We start from the raw sequence: 18,718 nt of genomic DNA, 5'->3' as shown, positions 1-18,718 counted from the left end.
ATGCCTTAAAAGCGCATGTCCATATCTTACTCCACAGAGGAAGCGGTATGGGACGCTGCAAAATCCTGGACTACTTTTTCATATATGGGTGATAATCCTCCATCAAGGGAAGGGCATCGTGGAGAATATTATAGATAGAGGACACTAAATGTCCGAGGTGAGGACCATGGGCACATAAGTATTCAAATGTAGAGGGCCTCTCCAGGGACAGAGGGGGTGATAGAGATCTAAAAAAATTTTGCACCTGTAGATAGAAATAAAAGGTTTGTTTAGGAAGTGCAAATTTGGCCTGCAACGTCTCAAAAGAGAAAACGGTGCGGGATTCCGGGTTGACTAGATTGCGAAGTTGGAATAGGGGGGCATGGGTCCAGGTCCACACCCTACCGATATGGAGACCATCCGGGAGTAAAGGATTAAATAAGACACTGGTTAAAGGGGGGCATGGCGAAGAGAGAGAGAACCTGCGAAAACATTTGTGCCAGACCTCCATGGTGACCCTCATGAGAGACATACACATCTCCCGCAACACCCGGTCGGTGTGCAGTGTGGGTGACCAAAGAAGGGAGCAATGGTGGACCGGGAAGATCGCGCCCCGCTCTGTCTCCGACCACCGGTTGGTCTATCTCATGTTTTATGTACACATGTTCAGTGTCTCTTGCTAGGGACACTTTGTTGTAATGTGTATGATTTTTTTCTTTTAAAATGTTCAATAAATATTTGTACTCTGATTTTACCTAAGTGGTTGGTCCATTAGTCCATGAGGGATACTGTTTTCAGGCCCTTTGATCTGTTTTATTTATTGTTTCTTTGAAAAGTGTTCCTATATGGTTTGGATATACTTGTTTGTGGGGACAGTCTGTGTTACAGACATTTATTTTAAGTCATAATTGTTATCGCTAATGTTATGAAAGTTTTATTTTTCAAAATAAAAATATCTGGTTTCTGGTGGCAGTAACTGATTTGTTGTATAACGCATTACCTGTGTAGTTAAAGATAACAAGTGATGACTGCTCTTAGTCTGCTGACACTTAGATTGTGGTCCTGTGAGCTGGAAAGTCCTGTGACTCCTAATAATTGCATTTCCATGTTCTGTGTACTGTGGGACACCAGATATGGTGAATGCAGGGTCCTGGGTTTAGTAAAACTTTAACTGGCATTTTTAAGAGGCAACCTTGTAGCAAATTTGCCTCCCAGTTGATTTTTATAATCATTATCATGGCATGACCCTTATCTCTGGCAGTACAGGTCCGAGGATACATTACCCTATTAATTCCTTTAGGTATCAGCATTAGGACACATGAGGGTTGCCCTCTTTCCCCTCAGCAACTTTAAAATCAATACCCATAAGTCAGAGGCATTCAACGTCTTTTTAACCGAGGGAGAGAAAGCCCACTTCGACAGCACAGGATAGTTGGGCTGTCCACATCCTTACTAACTAAAACTCTATGACCTCAGCTTTCTCTCCTAATTATGGTTCACTCAACAATGTTTACTGTTTTGGTTGTCTAAGGCTCCGTTCACATCTAGGCGTTTTGGGGCGTTTTTGGGGCGTTTTTCTGCTCTAGGATCAGCTCTCAAAACGCCCAACAAGACAAATCCTATTCATTTCAATGGCCCCTGTTCACATCTGAGCGTTTTGACGCTGTTTACAAAACGCCCAACGCTCAAAAAAGTACATGAGCTTCTTTTTGGGCAGATTACAGGCGTTTTCCATTGATCTCTATTCAATCTAAAAACGCCTGCACAAAAATCGCGGTAAAAATCGCGGTAAAATCGCGGTAAAAAACGCCGCAAAAATCGCGGTAAAATCGCGGTAAAAAACGCGCGAAAAACGCTACGCTCAGGTGTGAATGTAGCCTAAGAAGCACCTTTGTTTAAGATGAATATTTTCCCTTGTTTTCTTTACCTATTTCAGACAGTACCCATCTGCATACCTCTTGCCCTTACCTTATGCACTCTCCTACTTTGTTATATATTGGCATGTTCCTCAGCTTAGTTAAAATACTAATTAAGTGAAAACAAACTGGAAGCTCAGGCTTGCCACACCTTGAGTGGCACTAGGAATCTGCTCCGCACATAGTATTGACTGGTTTAAGCATAACCTACACAAGCTTTGTGTTTCCATAATTTGCAGACTATCATTCTTATTTCTCTTCCTTGGATCATTTTACCTGACCCCTACATTTTTTCACTACTCTACATTTAGGGCCTATCATCCTACATTGGATCCCCTATCTAAATTTATGGTAATCTGTAATTTCCCCCTGGAATGCCATGTACCTCCTACCTTGGTTGGAGCACCACCTCATCTTTTTATAAACACTTTGCCCCGGATTGAAGCCCCTCATGCGGTGTCCAGGGGCAGAAACAGAGCCCCCCTTAGCAGTGATCTAATCCCTTTTGAGACTCATTACATTAAGACAGTCATCAACTAAAACATTATATCTCAAATGTAACCATGCTTTTGAGACATGTGTTACCTACACCTCCATACTACACCAGGGACAGGGAAAGAGACATAAGGCATATTTTTATATATTTATTACAGGCAGTTACATAGTACTGACAATTTACACTGCACTTTACATATTGTACATTCACATCAGTCCTTGCCCTCAAGCAGCTTACAATTAAAGTTCCCTGTGTCAAATACATTTTACAAAGATGAAACATTTGACCATTTACATTACAAAGAATGTTCCCCTCCAATGCTGGAGGTGTGACAAGGGATGCATGTTACATACTTAGTGTCCCTGTAGGCTCATTTACCCATTTTGGACTTCAGCCTCCCAGAATTACAAGCAAGTTATGGGTTCATCCTAACTCTACCTTCAGAAGTTGCTCTCTTATCTATCATACCAGGATCCTAAGTGACAGCCCTAAAGACTTCCTATATTTTTTTTCTAATTGCAGCTAGAGCCCTCATTTCAACATACTGGTGATCCCTGACACCTCCTGCCACTTGCTGAGTGAAGTGGAGAACTTCACCAGCTAACGAGGATGGGGGAACTCAAAGCAATCTTTAAAAGAGACCTTCCACAAATGTGTAGTTATTTGAAGCACTTGGATTACCTACCTACATAAAGGAAACTTTCAACCATATCTCAGTTAGTGATGGTCTTCACTCTTCTGACTAACCACAAATGCAGCAGAGTCTCAGAGATGGGGTTTGCCATTCGGGTTGAGGTTTCATCCACCCCCATTTCCTTCCCTTTTCCCCCTCTATCTGTGCTCTTACTTCTAACTAAGCTGTTTTTCTCTTTCTCTGTCTGCTCTCACTTACTTATACCTTTTAGGTGATATCCAATGCCATTTCTGCCTTGTCTTTAGTGAACTATGTATTAATGCACTATTCTTTGATTGACCTGTATTACTGCAACACCCATGGAATGGTGGTGTGTACTGGGAGTCATGTGTATAACAGTCTCTTTTTTTAAATGTGCTTGGGCTGATTGACCTGCTAATTGATGGTACCTGAATACTTTTAGGGCCAATGCTATCTGAAAAAAAGCAGCAGGGAGCCAATTATAATTTTAGCTGCCTTAAAGGCATTACTTTCATGGCTGCATTTTTCCTACTGACCACCAATATAAGGGCCATTTTCTCCATTACCCCTGATGAACTGTGCTTAGTAAGGGTTCCTCTTAAAGTGAAAATTATTTTAAGATTTAATTATTTTGGATAAGAAGGCTGATAAAGGCGGCCTTAGAAAATGTTTTTATTAAAATAAAGTAACTTGCAAAGTAAAGTGTGCTGCTTCCCACAGGTCTCAGTAATGTTCATTCTTTTGTTTCTTATCCTCCCAGTGGAATTTTTATTTTGTGACTTGGCTTCTATGAAGTCCATTCGGAACTGTGTTCAGAATTTCAAAGCAAAGAACATTGGCCTTCATGTACTGATCAATAATGGTAAGTCTTTTAATATATTTTTTCTTTTTGAATAGTATTTGAAATAAGTAACTGACTTTTAATGTACTGCCATATAGACAGTCTAGCAAATCTATATCTGTTCCTTCATCGGCTAGTTAGGAAAGCTTTTTTATTTGTAATACGTGTAGTTGTGGCATGGAACAAATTAGGGAGAACTTATAAAAGTCATAAATGTTCTACCCAGTCTGGAAGCTATTTATGTTTGTTCAATAAGTGCTTTAAACTATTTAGCACAACATTATAATATTTTCTGTTATTTACAATAAAAGCAAACCTATCATACGCTTGTCAAAATGATTTGCAGATCTACAGATGTATGTAGCTATGATTATTCATGTTTTCTGTAAAATCCAAGCCCGACCCTGCACCTCCTACCTCCTGAACCTATCCTTAAGGGGACCAATAGAGGTCTTGGTGGCAAAAGGGAGTGGGACAAAACTTGACTTTTACAAGAAAAATTCTGATTTGCATTCACTTCTATCTGCCATTATATCTTGGTCTACTTATCATTTTTAAAGTGTAACTCCACTTTTGTTGAGAAAATAAAAACAAACCAATCATCTCTGGGTGATCTATGTTTTGTTACAAGGATTTTAATAACTATAATTAATATTTATATTTATTATTATATTTATAATTATAATGATATAATAAATATAATTATAATCATTCTTTATTTCTGTTCTGAAGAAATAGCTTTTTGTTTCATTATTTCATTTCTAGGATGATTTCTGGATGGGGGAGGTATGTGATCATTATAATCTCCAGGCGCAATCTCTGTATTTTGATTAGGAAAGTTGCAATGTCTTCATCTGTTTGAAAGTAGTTAGCTTATAGGGAGTGCTTCACCAAGAATGAAATTCCTATTGCAACCGATGCTTAAAACTTTACTTAATGGGAGAAAAGAACAAAGGGAAGGAAGAGCCAGCTAAATGTAGTATTCCATTTAAAATTTTAATAACAATGGATAAAAATACTCAGAAGAGGTATAAGATAGAAAAGCTAACCTGGTGCAGAGTATGTAGGTGTGGATTCCTCCTTGATCTGACCTGCAAGACCGCTGTGGGGTGTTCCAGCTGCTGAGAGAGGAAGATGGCCCGCTCAGGAGCCTGGAGGAGCCCCGGGAAACCACGCTAACCAGCATGTAACGCACACCAGAGCTCCATCTACAGGCCTCTATTGGCATTAAAGCAGAGGAAGACATTTGTCAAACCTTAAGAGATGGTTTCTGGACACAGAATCCTTGGGAGTAGTATATGGCTGGGGGGAGGCAGTTCTAGATACTGTAATCCTCAGTGATCCCGAGGAGTCTGCTTCAAAGCCTGCAAAAGGACTTGAGAATACATGGCATCAAGGAGAAGGATCACTATTGGTTGGCAATCCTGCTTGACCACTGTTACAAGAGGAACGTATTAGAACTCATCCCATCCTCACAGTAGGAGCAGAAGATAAAATCTCTTGGGGACACCTTAAAGAGGAGTTTATCTAACACCTTTCCCGACTCTGGTAGGTTACAGTCATAAAAAAAAACATAGTTTTGAGGCTTCTGTTGGTCAAGAGAGGAACGGTGGAGAAGGGGGCTGCCTAAGTGATGCATTTCACAATTTTTTTAGTCCTCAGTGCCCAGGTCTGTCAGCTTCAACACCCCATCAGCAGCATCTGCATCATATGGTGAATGATTATCTGAGGCCAAAAACAGAGTTACTGGGTGATTAGAATAGACCACTGGCCAGATCTTTCCCAGTATGCAATTGAGCTGCTGGGCTGCCCTGCATCCAGCATGCTTCCTGAATGGGCATTCAGTGCTGCCGGAGGTTTTGTTACCGATAATAGAGCATGTCTGTCCACAGACTCTGTGGACAGGATGACATTTATCAAAATATATCCGTCCTGGATTACCAGCAGCTACCAAGCCCCTGATGTCGATGTCACTAATTAAGTGTTTTTGGGATGTGGAATCTTCTAGGCTGCCTTGCTTTGTGGGTGTGGTTTTCTTTAGGAAGACAATTTTTTGGGCACAATTGATACTTTTTCCGCACCTGTTTCACAGGTGCATATCATTTAAATTAAATTTTTGGCAGCAAGGCCAATATTTGTATGCATCAAGAGTACCTCTATAGGATTACAATGTGAAGGCACCACCAACACCCAAAGCCCAAATTCTCCGCACCTGTTTGACAGGTGCATATCATTTACATTTTTGACAGCAAGACCAATTTTTGCATTTATTACATATAATCCTTCAAAATGGGCACTTTTGATTTTTACAGTTCGGGTCCTATAGACTTCAATGGGGTTAGTGATGTTCAAAAGTTTTGCCGCAAACCGAACAGGGGGGGTCGTTCGACCCATCACTATTATGAAGAAATCCAGGTTTTCAGGGTAGAGGGGAGCATCAGATATTCTCCTCTTCCTCTAAGGATGCAGTGCTTAGCCTTGATCAGCTAGTTGCTAAGCCAGAACACTGTTCTGAAGGGGAGGGAGAGAATGTCATTAACCTTTACACAGGGATCAGACTCAGGGCTTGGCTCTGGCAGGCAAACTGGGTGGCAGGGATGGAGTAAGTATCAAAGGGTGGGGTGGAAGGCCTTTTAACAGAACCTTTCACTTTGTCCTTTACTGCTTTTAAAATATCCCTGCTTTATACCTCCATCTGTATTGAGCTTGCTAACACCAAATCCCTATACTGCCTCTCCTTCCTAACCTCCCCACTGCAAGCAATGGTTCCTCCCTCTGGCCTCTACATCCTGTAGTGGTGTGCGAACCACAGAGTGGACCTTGCTTCAACACTGTCTATAACATAATTCTTTCCATCTGCTTGGAAACACGGGCACATAGTCACTTACTAGTTACTTTCTGTACTTTGCACTATTGAATATAAAAGTACATATTTGTATTGATATGTGTGAATCCAATTACATTGCCTACTACAAATTCAGTTTCATGAACACATTATTTTCATGTCCAATACCTATTGCATCAATCTTAATTCCTAAAATGTATAAATTTAATGTATAAAAAGTCAGAACCTTTTTTAATTTTGGATTAGTGTGAGAGATTAAAACCCTAGCAAAGTTTATATGGCTGTCCGTGTCCCTGTTAGGGATATTCACACTCTCTATTGGTCCTGGTGATCACTATTGACTGAAAGCAAGGGAAAAGTCTAGAATATTGAGTTGACCCCAAAAAAGGAACAACAAGGGCACATTGTATACGGCCTTTGGTGCACTCCAGGACTTTTTTTCCCAGAGAATAGGTACAGGAACACCCCCTCTTCAGGTCACCCCTTCTCTCTGCCCCTACCCTCCTTTGTCCCACTGTCCCTTGGTTCCACCACCTACCCACCTCCCAAAACTACCCTTTTTTAGAGAATACAAAACCAAGTATCACTTGTGGTGCATCTGAATGCAATAAAAAAAAAAAAAAATCAGATTGACAAGTTTATTGCACATCATGGTCCATCTCTTTGCATTGCCTTTTTTCAACAAGTCAGATTTTTTACATTTTTCACATTGTCCTAAAGTCCGGTCTAATTTTAACTTTACAATGTGTGTGCTGGCTAAATTTGCTTCTTCCATTTTGTGTTTAACATCAAATTCATTGACAATAATATCACATTTGAAGAATGAAAGAGAGACAAGCTCGGCTAACGCTGTAATCACTGCTCACTGTCATGATTTAGGCTAGAAAATCACTCACACAGAAACAATTCAGAGAATTACTGACATCTCTAAAGACATTAAGACTAATGGTGATCTTTTGTCTTTGGTGACCAGTGAACTGCAGGCAATGTTACAGACGGCGAAAAATTAAACTCCGTGATTGAGCATGGCTCAAGCAATTGGTCTGAAAAAAAAAAAAAAAGAAACTTAATCTCTCAAGGACAAGTCAGTGCAATCAAGCTTTTTCATTTTCATGATCAGATTGTCTCTTTTGGCACATAATAGCTCTTACCTGAGAGAAATATAAAAATGTTATTCTAACAGATTATTAGAAGACCCCTTTATTTCTATCAACTGACTAGCATGTGTTGGGAAATTTCCCCATGTGTTATCAGCTTGTCTCATTTTAGAAATATCTTACAGTGGGGAAAAAAATCACCCCCTTTAAAATAATCACATTTTGTTGCTTTGCAGCCTGAAATGAAGACAGACACTTTTCATCCAGCTGTATTTACTCAGTGCAACTTATAACACCATATAAAACCAACATGTCAGAAAAAAAAAATCAAAAAGTTCAAAAACAGAATTACTGATTTGGAAAATGGATCCCCCACCTTCTTAAAATAACTTGTAAACTCAATCAGGTGTAGCTATTTACCTTCTCAATAGCACACAAAGCCGTTTTACTTTCAGCTGTGGTCATTTAGCTCAGCATGAAAAGAGCTTTCCTGAAGCATTTCAGTCCCTGTTAGTGCAACTGAAGCAAACAATCAACTGTGGATGGCAAGGCACTGTCAAAAGATATCCAGGATAAAGTTGTGGACAGGCACAATTCAGAAGATAGATACAAATATAAAAAGGCTTTGTTAATGCCTAGAAGCATAGTGAAGTCTATAATTAGGAAGTGGAAGGTATTTGGTACAACACAGACCCTCCCTGGATCATGACGTCACTCCAAACTGGATGAAAAAGCCAGAAGGAGATTGTTCAGAGAGGCTACCAAGAGGCCTACAACAACTCTGAAGCAGTTGCAGGAATGTATGACAAAGAGTGGTCATTGTGTGCATGTGACAACAACATCACAAATTCTCCACAAATGTGGCTTGTATGGTAGGGTTCCAAAAAAAAGGCCACTTCTCAAGAAAGGGCACATGCAGTCACGACTGAACTTTGCCAAAACGCACCTTAAAGAGGGGGGTGAACCTTTTCCATATCCACTGTAGTTTTTTATAAAGCATTTAAAAGTTTACTCTGTTTTTTTTTTTTTTTTGCTATCTGTGTTTCCACTTGGGAGCATTTTCCCCATATACTCATCCATTTATGGTGTTCGACTTATATAGGGTGATAAACAGTGCATCCGGAAAGTATTCACAGCGATTCACTTTTTCCACATTTTGTTATGTTACAGCCTTATTCCAAAATTGATTAAATTCATTATTTTCCTAAACATTCAACAAACAATACCCCATAATGACAACATGAAAGACGTTTGTTTAAAAACTTTGCAAATGTATTAAAAATAAAAAAATAAAAAGTTAAATGTACATAAGTATTCACAGCCTTTCCTGTGGAATTAAAACTTGAGCTCAGGTGCATCCTGTTTCCACTGATCATCCTTGAGATGTTTCTACAGCTTGATTGGAGTCCACCTGTAGTAAATTCAGTTGATTCTACATGATTTTGAAAAGCACACACCTTTCTATATAAGGTCCCACACTTAACAGTGACTGTCAGAGCACAAACCAAGTCATGAATTCCAAGGAAATGTCTGTAGACCTCCGAGACAGGATTGTATCTAGGCATAAATCTGGGGAAGAGTACAGAAAAATTTCTGAACCATTGAAGGTCCCAATGAGTACAACGGCCTCCATCATCCGAAAATAGAAGAAGTTTGGAACCACCAAGACTCTTCCTAGAGCAGGCTGCACGACCAAACTGAGCAATAAAGGGAGAAGGGCCCTAGTCAGGGAGGTGACCCAGAACATGATGGTCACTCTGACAAAGCTCCAGCACTTATCTGTGGAGAGAGGAGCATCTTCCAGAAGAACATCCAATCAGGCCTCTATGGAATGGTGGCCAGACAGAAGCCACTCCTCATTAAAAGGCACATGACAGTCCACCTGGAGTTTGCCAAAAGGCACCTGAAGGACTCTCAGACCATGAGAAACAAAGCTCTCTGGCCTGAAATAAAGATTGAACTTTTGGCCTGAATGATAAGCCTCATGTCTGGAGTACCGCTTATCACTTGGTCAATATCATCCCTACAGTGAAAATGGTGGTGACGGCATCATGCTGCGGGGATGTTTTTCAGTGGCACAATCACCCTAAGCACACAGCCAAGATAACAAAGGAGTGCCTACGTGACAACTCTGTGAATGTCCTTGAGTGGCCCAGCCAGAGCCCAGACTTGAACCCAATTGAGCATCTCTGGAGAGATCTAAAAATGGCTGTGCACCAACGCTCCTCATCCAACCTGATGGAGCTTGAGGGGTCCTGCAAAGAAGAGTGGGAGAAACTGCACAAAATGAGGTGTGCCAAACTTGTAGCATCATACTCAAAAAGACGTGTGCCTGTAATTGGTGCCAAAGGTCCTTCAACAAAGTTTTGAGCAAAGGCTGTGAATCTTTATGTACATGGGTTTTTATAATGTTTGTATTTTTAATAAATTTGCAAAGATTTCAAACAAGCTTTCACATTGTCATTATTGGATATTGTTTGTTTATTGTTTAGGAAAATATTGAATTTAATCCATTTTGGAATAATGCCCCGTACACACGTGCAGATCGTCGGCCGAACGATCGGCCGTCTTTTGTCCCCGGGCTGTCGTGTCTGTTGAAAAGTGCAAAAGACTGCACAAGAATTTTGTCCGCCGACTACAGCCGACTGCAGAAGTGATGTCATGTGATGGTTAACTTTCCCTGTGTTTTTTCTTTTCTGAGCATGCCCAGTCTTGCAAGTCTGCTGTCTGTCGGCCGAATTCTGTATTGACTGGCGAACAATCGGCCGCTCTGGTGTCGGCATACAAAAATTTTAATGCTTGCACGACAGATTCTTTTCGGCCGAAAGTGCGCTGTCGGCTGTCGGAAGCATCATACTAACAAGCCGAAAATCGGCCGATCGGTCGTCGGCCGAATCTTTTCGGCCAACAATCTGCACGTGTGTACGAGGCATAAGGCTCTCACAAAATGTGGAAAAAGTGAAGCGCTGTGATTACTTTTCGGATGCACTGTAGGGGGCCTCAAGTGTGGCCCTTGATATCACTAAAGGGCTACAAATAATATTCAGTGAATGTGATGCTACAAAAGGCTGTCTAATACTGAATGCATGCAAAAGGAATTGTTCAGAATCTTCAAACATGATACAGAAGGTGTTGGAGTTGGGAAAATGCTTCAGGAGACGGTTATAGCCTGGAGACATTACATAAGGCTACTAGAAATCACAGCTATTGCAGCTTCTTTACAAATCAACGCTCTCACATTTGTGCTCCCTACACCCCTTAAAATGTGCTTGTGCCACATTTGACATTTGTATCAACAAGATCCATTATGAAAGATCAGATTTGAAAAAAAAAAAAAAACGCCTTTACAATCTGCTGGTTATTTCTCAGCCCTGCAGTTAAGGTTCTGCTGTGTACACATGTACCCTTATCAAGATAATGTTAATAGATAACAAAAACTAGCAATAAATAGATAATAAGTAAAACAAATAGCCTGCACCTGAAAACCCGGTTAGTCTGTTTTTTCATATCCCAAAAAGAGATCTGGTTGACTCTGACATCTGTCTGTCTGTTCATGCCTTGGATTAACCACTTCTGGACTAGAAGATATTCCCTCTTAATGACCAGGCCATATTTTGCGATTCGGCACTGCATTACTTTAACGGACAATTGCTCAGGCGTGCGAGGCTGTACCCCAATAAAATTGATGTCCCTTTTTTCCCAACAAGAGCTTTCTTTTGGTGGTATTGGATTACCTGTGTGATTTTTATTTTTTGCGCTATAAACAAAAAAAGAGCAACAATTCTGGAAAAAAAAAAAAAAAACACAATATTTTTCACATTCTTCTATATAACATTCCCCAATTTTTTTTTTTTTTTTAAATCTATTTTTTAACATTTTTGGCCAATTTGTTTTCTGCTACATATTTTTGGTAAAAAAATCGCAATAAGTGTATTTTGATTGGTTTGCGCAAAAGTTATCGCGTCTACTAACTACGGGAAAGATTTATGTCATTTTTATTGTTTTGGCTTTTTTTACTAGTAATGGCGGCGATCTGCGTTTTTTTTATGGGACTGCAACATTGCGGCGGACAGATCGGACCCCTAATTGACATTTTTGACACTTTTGGGGGGACCAGTGACATTACTACAGTAATCAGTGCTATACATATGCACTGTTATTGTAATAATGACACTGGCAGGGAAAGGGGTTAACACAGTAAGTGAACAAGGGGTTAAATGTGTACCTAGGGGCGTGTTTCTAACAGTATGGGGGCGGGGCTTGTAAAAAGGTTAACAGAGATCTGTGTTCCTATATTGAAGTATCACAGGCGCTCTGTTATCATTCCAGAGAGAAGAATGGTCAGCTGTGTTTACAACAGCTGATCGTTTTTCTCTCAGTGGGGAGCGATCGCTGGTGTCAGGCGGCAATCAGAGCCGCCTGCCCCCTAGCTGCAGGCGCGCGACCGAGGTATACCTACGTCGGTTCACGCAGGAGGGCCGTTCTGCCTCAGTATAGCTATGGCCGGCGGTCTGGAACTGGTTAAACCTGGTACTGTTTGAACTTCTCTGTGCTTATACAGATCATTGCCTTGGCACCTCTGCTACTGTCCATCTTTGGTTTGTCTACGTGTCTGAATCATACACTTTGCTTAGGATCAGTTTGTCTGGACCAAATCTGTCCATTGGCCTTGTAACTCATTTACTGTCTACTGTTTGGGGCATACGCTGTTCTAGCACCTATCCTATCCTGCCCATTAATTGAGTTTTACCACTGGAGACACAGTTGGGCCACAGAACTACTGTATGTGACACCTGCAATTTAATCAGCAATGCCAAAAATCTTTATGTATGGCTGGTGGAAATTCACCTATGTACAGTTTTTTTTGTGTCCTCCACCCAAATCCATGTTCACTCCAACACCCAAACCCACCCTAGATTTCAAAAGCAATAAGGCAATAAGTCAGTGGCCATTGGCACTGTTCTGGACATTTTAAAAAAGGAGGTGGCCCCACAGATAGATTATTAGCATAATGAAAATTTAGAATTGCAAATTTGGTCTACAATTACATACAAATCCACAGTAAAGGCTTGCGTTCCTTGTCAGACATAGTAAAGAATGGGATTACCTGCTCAGAAGGTTGACCAAAACATAGGAATAGTATGAAAATATCTACTTAGCAAAAAAAAAAAGCAGAAAACATAAATAGGTACATATCCAAAGGAGATATTTTTTCATTTGTCTGAAGTAAATCTTTTCTAGGACAATCTAAATATAACGATTTTTATTGGTTTTGTGAACTGGATAGCTGAAGGTGAAGTAAGTGCATCCTAAACTACATAGACATTGTGTGTGTGCAGTTTGAATGTCACTTTATTTTCTCCTTGCTGTTTACTTTTTCGGCTATAGAACTTGACAGCAGCTATTTACTCCTGTACATCAGACACTTACATTTGACGTGTTGCTGATTCCTGTTAAGAATGTCTCCTTGTGACAAGATGCATCTTTAGTTGAACTTTTTGTCTTTAAGATAAATGGAGCAAAATGCTTCTGTCTTGTATGAAGAGTTCTTCATAGTTGATATATTTATATGTAGGTTTGTTGCCTAAAAATATATTTCTTTGTAATATAATGTGTCGCTTTTAATACCTATGGCTGTTCCATGTGTAAGGACAGAATGTTTTTGAAACCTACCTGCTGTTTGTTCCTTTTTCTTCAACATTATTTCAGCTCAATATCACTGTATGGAAATGACATTGTAAAACAGTAGTTAAAATCAGTTAGCCATTGTAATATACAATTTATCCAAAGAACACATTTGGGAGAAAAGGGAAGAGTGCAACCCATTCAGTCTACAGCTGCCGCTTACAAAATAATCAAAAGGATGGTCCCACTAAACTCATTCTCTCTTTTATTTCATGGGTTTAGAGGGGTCTATAAAATGAAAAATACAGATGTCCTAAGGCAAAGAGCATTGTGATGCTATCACTGGCAACCATCCAAAATCTTTGCTTTGTTAATCCAAATACAGAAAAGGGGGATCTGAATGTTAAACTTCACTACAGGAACCTGTAGTACAAGAGTACGCAGGGCCGGGACAAGGGGTGGCCAGGAGGGGCATGCCCTGGGCGCAATGGTTTATTGCAGGGATGGGGGGGCGCCTTGACCCTAACCCTAAGGGAAGGGGGGCGCAGTTTGGCATCCTTTTCGTTCAGCCTGCTGGGTTGAAAGAAAAAAATACCTCTAGTGTGTGCCGAGCATAAGTCTGGGAGTAGTGAGGGGACAAAACTGTATTGCTTAACCACTTCAGGACCAGCATGTTAAACCCCTTTGATGACCAGGCAATTTTCAGTTATATTTGTCCACCCCTCTCTTTCCTTGCCAATTCATAAAATGCTTTGTATTCTACGATTGGTTCACAATATACAAAATGTTTTCTCAATGGGCAAGAAGAGGGGCAGACAAAGGACAATGCATCCTCTTTGTATGAGAGACGCAGCTCACAGTATCAATATACTGTATGAATGTTGATGGTGTATTTAGTTTGCCTGGAGTTTTGAAGGATAAGTTCACCTTTGGGAATATGTTACATGTTCCACCCGATTTTAGTCGCCCGCTACGCCTCCTCCCTGTGGCAGCAGTATGGGGAGAAGTTCTCCCTACTAGCTGCCACTATTATACTGAACAAAATTATAAACGCAACAATTGTTTTTGCCCCCATTTTTCATGATCTGAACTCAAAGAACTAAAAAAACTGTGATTCATCCGTGAAGAGAACACCTCTCCAAAGTGCCAGACGCCATAGAATGTGAGCATTTGCCCACTCAAGTCAGTTACGACGACGAACTGCAGTCAGGTCGAGACCCCGAAGAGGACGACGAGCATACAGGTGAGCTTCCCTGAGACGGTTTCTGACAGTTTGTGCAGAAATTCTTTGGTTATGCAAACTGATTGTTGCAGCAGCTGTCCCGGTGGCTGGTCTTAGATGATCTTGGAGGTGAAGATGCTGAATGTGGAGGTCCTGGGCTTGTGTGGTTACACGTGGTCTGCGGTTGTAAGGCCGGTTGGATCTTCTGCCAAATTCTCTTAAACGCCTTTTGGGACGGCTTATTGTAGAGAAATGAACATTCAATATATGGGCAACAGCTCTGGTGGACATTCCTGCAATCAGCATGCCAATTGCACGCTCCCTCAAAACTTGCGACATCTGTGGCATTGTGCTGTGTGATAAAACTGCACATTTTAAAGTGGCCTTTTATTGTGGACAGCCTAAGGCACACCTGTGCAATAATCGTGCCGTCTAATCAGCATCTTGATATGCCACACCTGTGAGGTGGATGGATTATCTCGGCAAAGGAGATATGCTCACTAACACAGATTTAGACAGATTTGTGAACAATATTTGAGAGAAATGGGCCTTTTGTGTACATAGAAAAAGTCTTAGATCTTTGAGTTCAGCTCATGAAAATGGGGGCAAAAACAAAAGTGTTGCGTTTCTAATTTTGTTCAGTATAGAAAGCAGCGTGGGCGTGCGGGGCTCCACTCACACGCTTTTCTATTCATACAGCTCCGTATGTCTGAATGAACTACAAGCCCCAACATCCTTAGCGGCTGTCGGCTTGTAGTTCTCAATGAACTAGCACGGCGCTGTGGAGCGCAGTGGTTGTTCATTGAATGTTCCTGTCAGGGAGTATCGGCTTCCCCATATGGGATGTACATATGGGATGTACAGGCAAGCAGATACACTGACAGTGTGCTGGGGACCTTGCATGGCATCAACAAAATGCTGATCGCTGGTGAAATGCTTTCTAGGCTCCTGCAACAAAAAAATAATAAATGCACTTTTTTTTACCTTAAAAAAATTAGCATTTATTGTTTTTTTTTTTTTAAAAAGTGAATGTATCCTTTAAAGCAAATTTCCAATTTTTGCTTTCAATGCTTTGTGAATTGGAACATGTAACACATATAAAGTAGGTGTTATTCCAATTTGGCTGCAAAAGTGGAAATACGCTTTAAGAGTAATTCAGCTTTTTTGAGAAAAAAAACATTCTTCTCTGGGGGATCTATGTGCATTGCAAGGAGTTTAACAAACTGTGTTGCAGATTCCTACCTTTTATTATTCTGAAGAAATAGTTGTTTGTTTGCCTGTGTTCATGTGCAAAGTAAATAAAAATGGGGGTGTTTTTATAGTTATCAGTCAGCTGTTTCACTTGCAGGGCTCTAATGAGGAATAGAAGAAAGTGCCATTCCTTTAAATGTGATTTCCCTTTGGAAGTATCTTCCCAAAAAATGACATTTTTGATGCAGGGGGTGCCCAAAATCTTAGTGCAGTAATCCAATCATACAAGCAGGAAATGACATTACTGGAGGCGTTCTGTACACCATCCAGAATGCCTCCAGGTAGCCATATTGCCTTCTATTTTACAGAAAATTAGAGTGCTGCAAATTTATTGATTTTTTTCAAAGGAATACAAATATTTCTTGAACATTGCATCAGTTACAGACAATTCATTACTTATTTGTCAAGTCGTAGTGGTGACAAGTAGTAAAAAGAGAAAAAGAACAACCCAAGTCATAACAAAATAATGGGCAACATTGGTACATTAATCTGTAATAAAAGGTCATTTTTTTTTTAAAACAAATTTTTTATTGAATTTTTAGAGAAAATAATGAACATGGTGAACAATATATTTAAACTATAAAGGCATGGTAGTGGGCGCAGCCCCTATTTCAACAGTTAAAGCGGAGTTCCACCCTGGGAAAGTTTTTTTTAATAAAAATACCCCCAGGACAGTCAGGGCTAGTGCATTACACAATGGATAGCCTCTGATCTGTCCCGGGTTGCTCTTACCTTTTAGAAGAAATACTTACCTTGAAAATGTATTGTCCAGCACTGCCATTTCAGGTGTGGGCAGCTTGAAGCCAGCGCGATCCTCTTCTGCGTTTTCTTCCGTCTTCTTCGGTCCCATGATGCACTGCACTGGCCCCGTCGTCACTTCCGGTGCCGCAGCGTCATCCCTACACAGCTTCTGGGCATGCCCAGAAGCTGTTTAGCAAGGTATGACGGCGCCTGCACCGGAACTGACGTCGGGGCCGGTGCAGGCGCATTGATTACTGGGAGCGATGACGTTCACCTCCCAGGAATCATTGCAAGCCAGGAAGTGATGAATCGCCTTGGCCGCCGAGGGGAGGAAGAGGAAGTAAGGTAAGTATATTTTCTTCTAAACAAGGTAAGTAAAAAAAAAAAAAATTGTGATTATCCATTTGTTTTTCAGGTGACCCGGAGCAAGAAGCTGGAGGTAAGTATAATTTTAGGGTGGAACTCCGCTTTAAGGTACAGCAACCTTTTCAAATTCATAAGTATCTCAATATGACACACACTATGGTACAAGTGTCATAATGAAAGTAGCATAACAGTCGGGTCTTGTTTCTAAAGACTTTAGCAATAAGCAAATGTGGAGAAGAAGTGTATAAGAAAGGTTGCGAGATAGATATATTGAGGGGCAAAAATGTAGATAGGCAAAGGGGTTATGAGCGGAGTATAGTAGTGTGGTATAGGGGATATAAGGGGTATAGTGCAAGAGGTAGAGCGACCTCTTCCATCTCCGTCTCCTCCATAAAAGGTCATTTTTAATAACATTCAAGTACAATATGGCTTGTGTAGCAACTGTATATGCTCTATTATTTTTTATTATTTTCTATTTTCTTCCAACGAAAGTGGAGTTACCTTTTAAGGCATGGTTACTCAACCGGTGGCCCTCCAGCTCTTGCAACTGCAAGTCCAATGAGGCATTTAAAGGCTGAACAGTTTCAAACATGACTCTCAAAGGCAGAGACATGATGGGACTTGTGGTTCCACAACAGCTGGAGGGCCACAGGTTGAGCACCCATGTTTTGAGCTATCATTTAAGTATAGGTCCACTTTACGTTACTCATACCTAATCTGCAGCAACAACGGAGACTAGGTCAGGGTGTTGTTTAACATAGTAATAAAGTAAATTTATACCAGGACCATGATATTGCTTCTCACTTTCCACTTCATTATTCTGCTGTTCTCGTTTAACATTCCTGCTGGTTGGTTAACCATATAGTAACCCTGATATTTCTTCACCACCACTATGCCTTCCTGCACTTTGCAGATAAGACCAATCAGAAAATTTGAAATGTAAAATCTGGCTTCCCAGAGCTGCAGCTGCAGACATTATTGTCTGGATGTTTCTACATAGCCTCTAGCTAATGTGCACATCCACCAAGATATAACTCGCGCAATGTCACTTAGAGGTCAATAAACTCTTGAGAATCACATAAAAGGCAGGCATGAAGGGCACGGATGAGTGGCATAAGGCCTATTTCTTTCTGACAAGATACAAACCTCAGTGCCAGAGAAAATTAAATTAACATTTAGTAATTCATATTAAAATTATATTTTTACCTCCAGCATAAATGAAATGCAGAGCTTGACTCAAGATAAAAAAAATATTTTGTCTCAATTTGCATATTTCCGACGACTTAAAGGATAGCTAAAGCTATCTGTCATGTTTTATTCTTTATTACTCCTATGTATTTGGTTTTATTAAAGGAAGACATTCAGCATCTGTTCTTGGCCTTTTCTGCATAGTTGTGGTTAAATAACAACAATTTCGTTGTACAACAAGTGGGTTATGGAAGGAACCTTTTTTTTTTTCATTGATTTAATATATAGGTTTAAATAGCATAAATATATAAAAATATAAAAAGAAAAACATGGCTAAATAAAATTATGGCTGCATGCTTTTCTCAGCAGGTTCTCAGAAGTCTACAGTTAGAAATCTCTGTTGAGAGTGCAGCTGAAGTTCAGAGTAATATCATACTTTAAAGATAAGTTGCTTTTTTTAAATTTTTTTTTTTTTTTAGAAAAATCAATAGTGCAG

General features: G+C 40.3%; 1 protein-coding gene across 2 annotated transcripts in view; it reads left to right on the top strand.

The window, feature by feature from the left end:
• The window catches only part of DHRSX (dehydrogenase/reductase X-linked), a 766,480-nt gene that overhangs the window by 529,170 nt on the left and 218,592 nt on the right, over positions 1 to 18,718 (top strand). For both annotated transcript variants that reach the window (XM_082244855.1, XM_082244854.1), the window contains exon 4: positions 3,807 to 3,908. In XM_082244855.1, the coding sequence (XP_082100981.1) occupies positions 3,807 to 3,908 (102 nt within the window). The remainder of the gene's footprint in view (positions 1 to 3,806; positions 3,909 to 18,718) is intronic.

The sequence above is a fragment of the Pelophylax lessonae genome (genome assembly GCF_965119305.1).
Source record: "Pelophylax lessonae genome assembly, chromosome: 2".
Taxonomy (NCBI): Eukaryota; Metazoa; Chordata; class Amphibia; order Anura; family Ranidae; genus Pelophylax; species Pelophylax lessonae.
Note: the sequence above shows the minus strand (reverse complement) of the source record. Positions and strands in the feature narration are given on the sequence as shown.